The sequence below is a fragment of the Mercurialis annua genome, linkage group LG8 (assembly GCF_937616625.2).
Source record: "Mercurialis annua linkage group LG8, ddMerAnnu1.2, whole genome shotgun sequence".
Taxonomy (NCBI): Eukaryota; Viridiplantae; Streptophyta; class Magnoliopsida; order Malpighiales; family Euphorbiaceae; genus Mercurialis; species Mercurialis annua.
In genome coordinates this window covers 10,083,660-10,086,334 of record NC_065577.1, presented here as the reverse complement: position 1 = coordinate 10,086,334, position 2,675 = coordinate 10,083,660, and the positions used below count along the sequence as shown (strand labels likewise).

The window sequence follows — 2,675 nt, the reverse complement described above, 5'->3', positions numbered from 1 at the left end:
CAAATTGGAGATAACAGAATCTGCCCCTCTTCCGGACCAGCTACTTGTCACTACTTCACTACACTGATCATGTTGCAACCACATTTGTTCAAAGCGGAAAGGTTTAACGGAACCAACGGCACTCGCCACAGTACCTTCCATCTTCAACAGAATTGGCGCATGATCTGAGGCCATTCTCACTAAATTTTGGACTTGGTAGTCTGGATAGCAACTTACCCAACCGGGGTTCGCCACAAATCTGTCTAGCCTCTCCCTTATATTATCACCACCTTGACGACCGTTGTCCCAAGTAAACAGATTGCCATCAAACCCAAGATCCCTTAAGGAGCAGTAGTCCAACGATCTCCGAAACGATTCCATAGCTGCACTTTCCTTTGGTCTCCCTCCATATTTCTCTTTAGCAACAAGAATTTCATTAAAGTCCCCAAACATAACCCAAGGGAGGGATGCCTGTCTATGCAACAACTTAAGAAGCTCCCACGTCTTAGAGCGGTTGCCTCTCTCCGGCCAGCCATAAACACCAGTGCCCCTCCAACTAATACTCCCCGCAGCTGAAGAGACCACAAAATCAATATGGTTCTGAGAAAAACTTGTAATAGAAAGGTCAATATCTTTATTCCAGAACAAGGTGAGGCCACCTTTCCTACCAACCGACTCAACCACCAAGCAGTAGAAGGACGGAAAACTTCTCTTTAAACGATTCACTTCAGAGTTAAGCAATCGAGTCTCCATGAGAAAAAACACATCAGGGGAAAAATCTTTCACATACTGCTTTAGCGCACGCACCGTCCAGGGATTTCCCAGTCCCTGGAGGTTCCAACTAAAAATATTCATAATGATCGGCGGGACTGCTCCGCAGTCTCCGCCACCTCCAGGGAACCGTGAGAAGAATCAGCCAAAGACATTTTGGTCTTTTTCGGGCAAAGTTCTCGCATCACAACATCACCTGACTCATCAACTAATTGCAAACCAATTTTACGCTTGCCCCCTGCAGGGCTCCTCTGTTTCAGGCTTACTGGGGTCCCAATTCCTTTTCGAGCTGCCGCCTTAGCCCTTTTAAATCCTGACCCTGAGCGTCTCTTGCAACTAGCCGCTACTAGTCCACCACTTCCACTTCCTGCAATAACCCTTCCCTCCGAATCATTCACTTTGCCTGGCGTAATAGCTGTATTTCTCCCTTCTGTGAGACCCAAGATCGCTACTTTCTCAGCAATTTGGTCTCCTATCTCCTTGCCACAACCTGCATCCTCTTGTTGTAACTGATCACTCTCTTCCCCTGTAGTTCCCTCTTCATCCATTTGCAAGACTCTTCGAACAGCTTGGACTGATTCATTTTCACTAGCACCCGATTCCGCAGGCTGTTTATCCTTGCTTTCGCTTGATCGTGAACCCACAACACGTCGAAAGGGAGAGGCTCGCATTGCCGGGCTATAGGGCCAATCCTTGGTTTCTATGTCATCCGGAATAACTTCACAATCATCATGAACATGGCCTATGTGCCCACACCAATAACAATAGTTTGGCATTCTTTCGAAACGAAAATACACCCAAACTTTGTCACCATTTTTATTTCTAACCATAACTCCTCTCTTTAAGGGAGACGTAACGTTTACCTGTATTCGAACCCTCAAGTGTTTACCCCAGGTGTTAACATCCTCATCTCTGACTTCAAGAACAGTACCTGCCCTTCCTGCTATTCGAATGATACTAGCTCGGTCCCTGCAGTTTAGGGGAACATTGCATAATCTGACCCAGAACGGCGAAGACTCCAGCTTCATTTCGGCCGGCTGCTCATCTCCAGTTAGCTCGGCCAAAATGATTAGTTGGCGATCGTAATGCCAAGGTGCTTCCCGTAGGATCTTCAATTTGTCCCTCACACTCGAAAATTCACAAACAAAAATGCTTTTGCCAACCTCTGAAATCTCAAAACCTCCACTGATTCTCCATGCTCCTGTCATGGCACTATGAAGAGCCTTAGCATTGAATGGTTTACCGGACAACAATCTCCCTACTACACACCTTTTGTATTTAGTTGCCATAGCCTCAGAGATCGGAGAATCTAAGTCAATGACATCCTGTTCTTCCTCTGTCAGTGAGAACTTTTTCCATAGCTTCTCCATTTCTTGATCCATTGCCAGCCACAGACCCTACTTCAGCGCCCAGCACTTTGAGAGCTTGCTAGACACTTCAACCTGGAGACTCACACAAGAGGCAGAGCTTACCCACACGGAGAACACCCAAAACTCGAGCACCTCGTAACAAGAAAGATCTAGATCCAGAGAAGGAGAGAAGAAAAGGAAAAGGAAGAGAAGAGAGGGAAAGAGAAAGAAAAGAAAAGAAAAGGGAAAAAGAGGAAGGAGGGCAAGGCTGCCGGAAAATCCACAGGGGAGCAAATTGAACTAGAAGGAAAACCTAACTAGCCAAAGAAAGTCCATAGGAGAGCTCCCAGGAAAAAAAATATACATTCATATCCATGATCCTCAATGAAAATTTGTTTCAACTTTCATATAAATAGGTGAATTTTTACCATAATACCAGATCAAATGAAGATAGATCTTTATCCAGAGGCAATGGATGATGAATCAAACTACAACGGCAAATGAAGATAATAATTAGTTAATGACTATAAAACCTTTATTTAGTAACAAACTGAAAAGGATTATTCGGTAAATTTG

General features: G+C 44.8%; 1 protein-coding gene across 1 annotated transcript; it reads right to left on the bottom strand.

Annotated features, from left to right (window-relative positions):
* Positions 1-830: 830 nt before the first annotated feature.
* Positions 831-2,132, bottom strand: LOC126661587 (uncharacterized). The gene has a single exon (XM_050355442.1). It carries the CDS (start codon positions 2,130-2,132, stop codon positions 831-833), a length of 1,302 nt encoding a protein of 433 aa, XP_050211399.1.
* Positions 2,133-2,675: the final 543 nt, after the last annotated feature.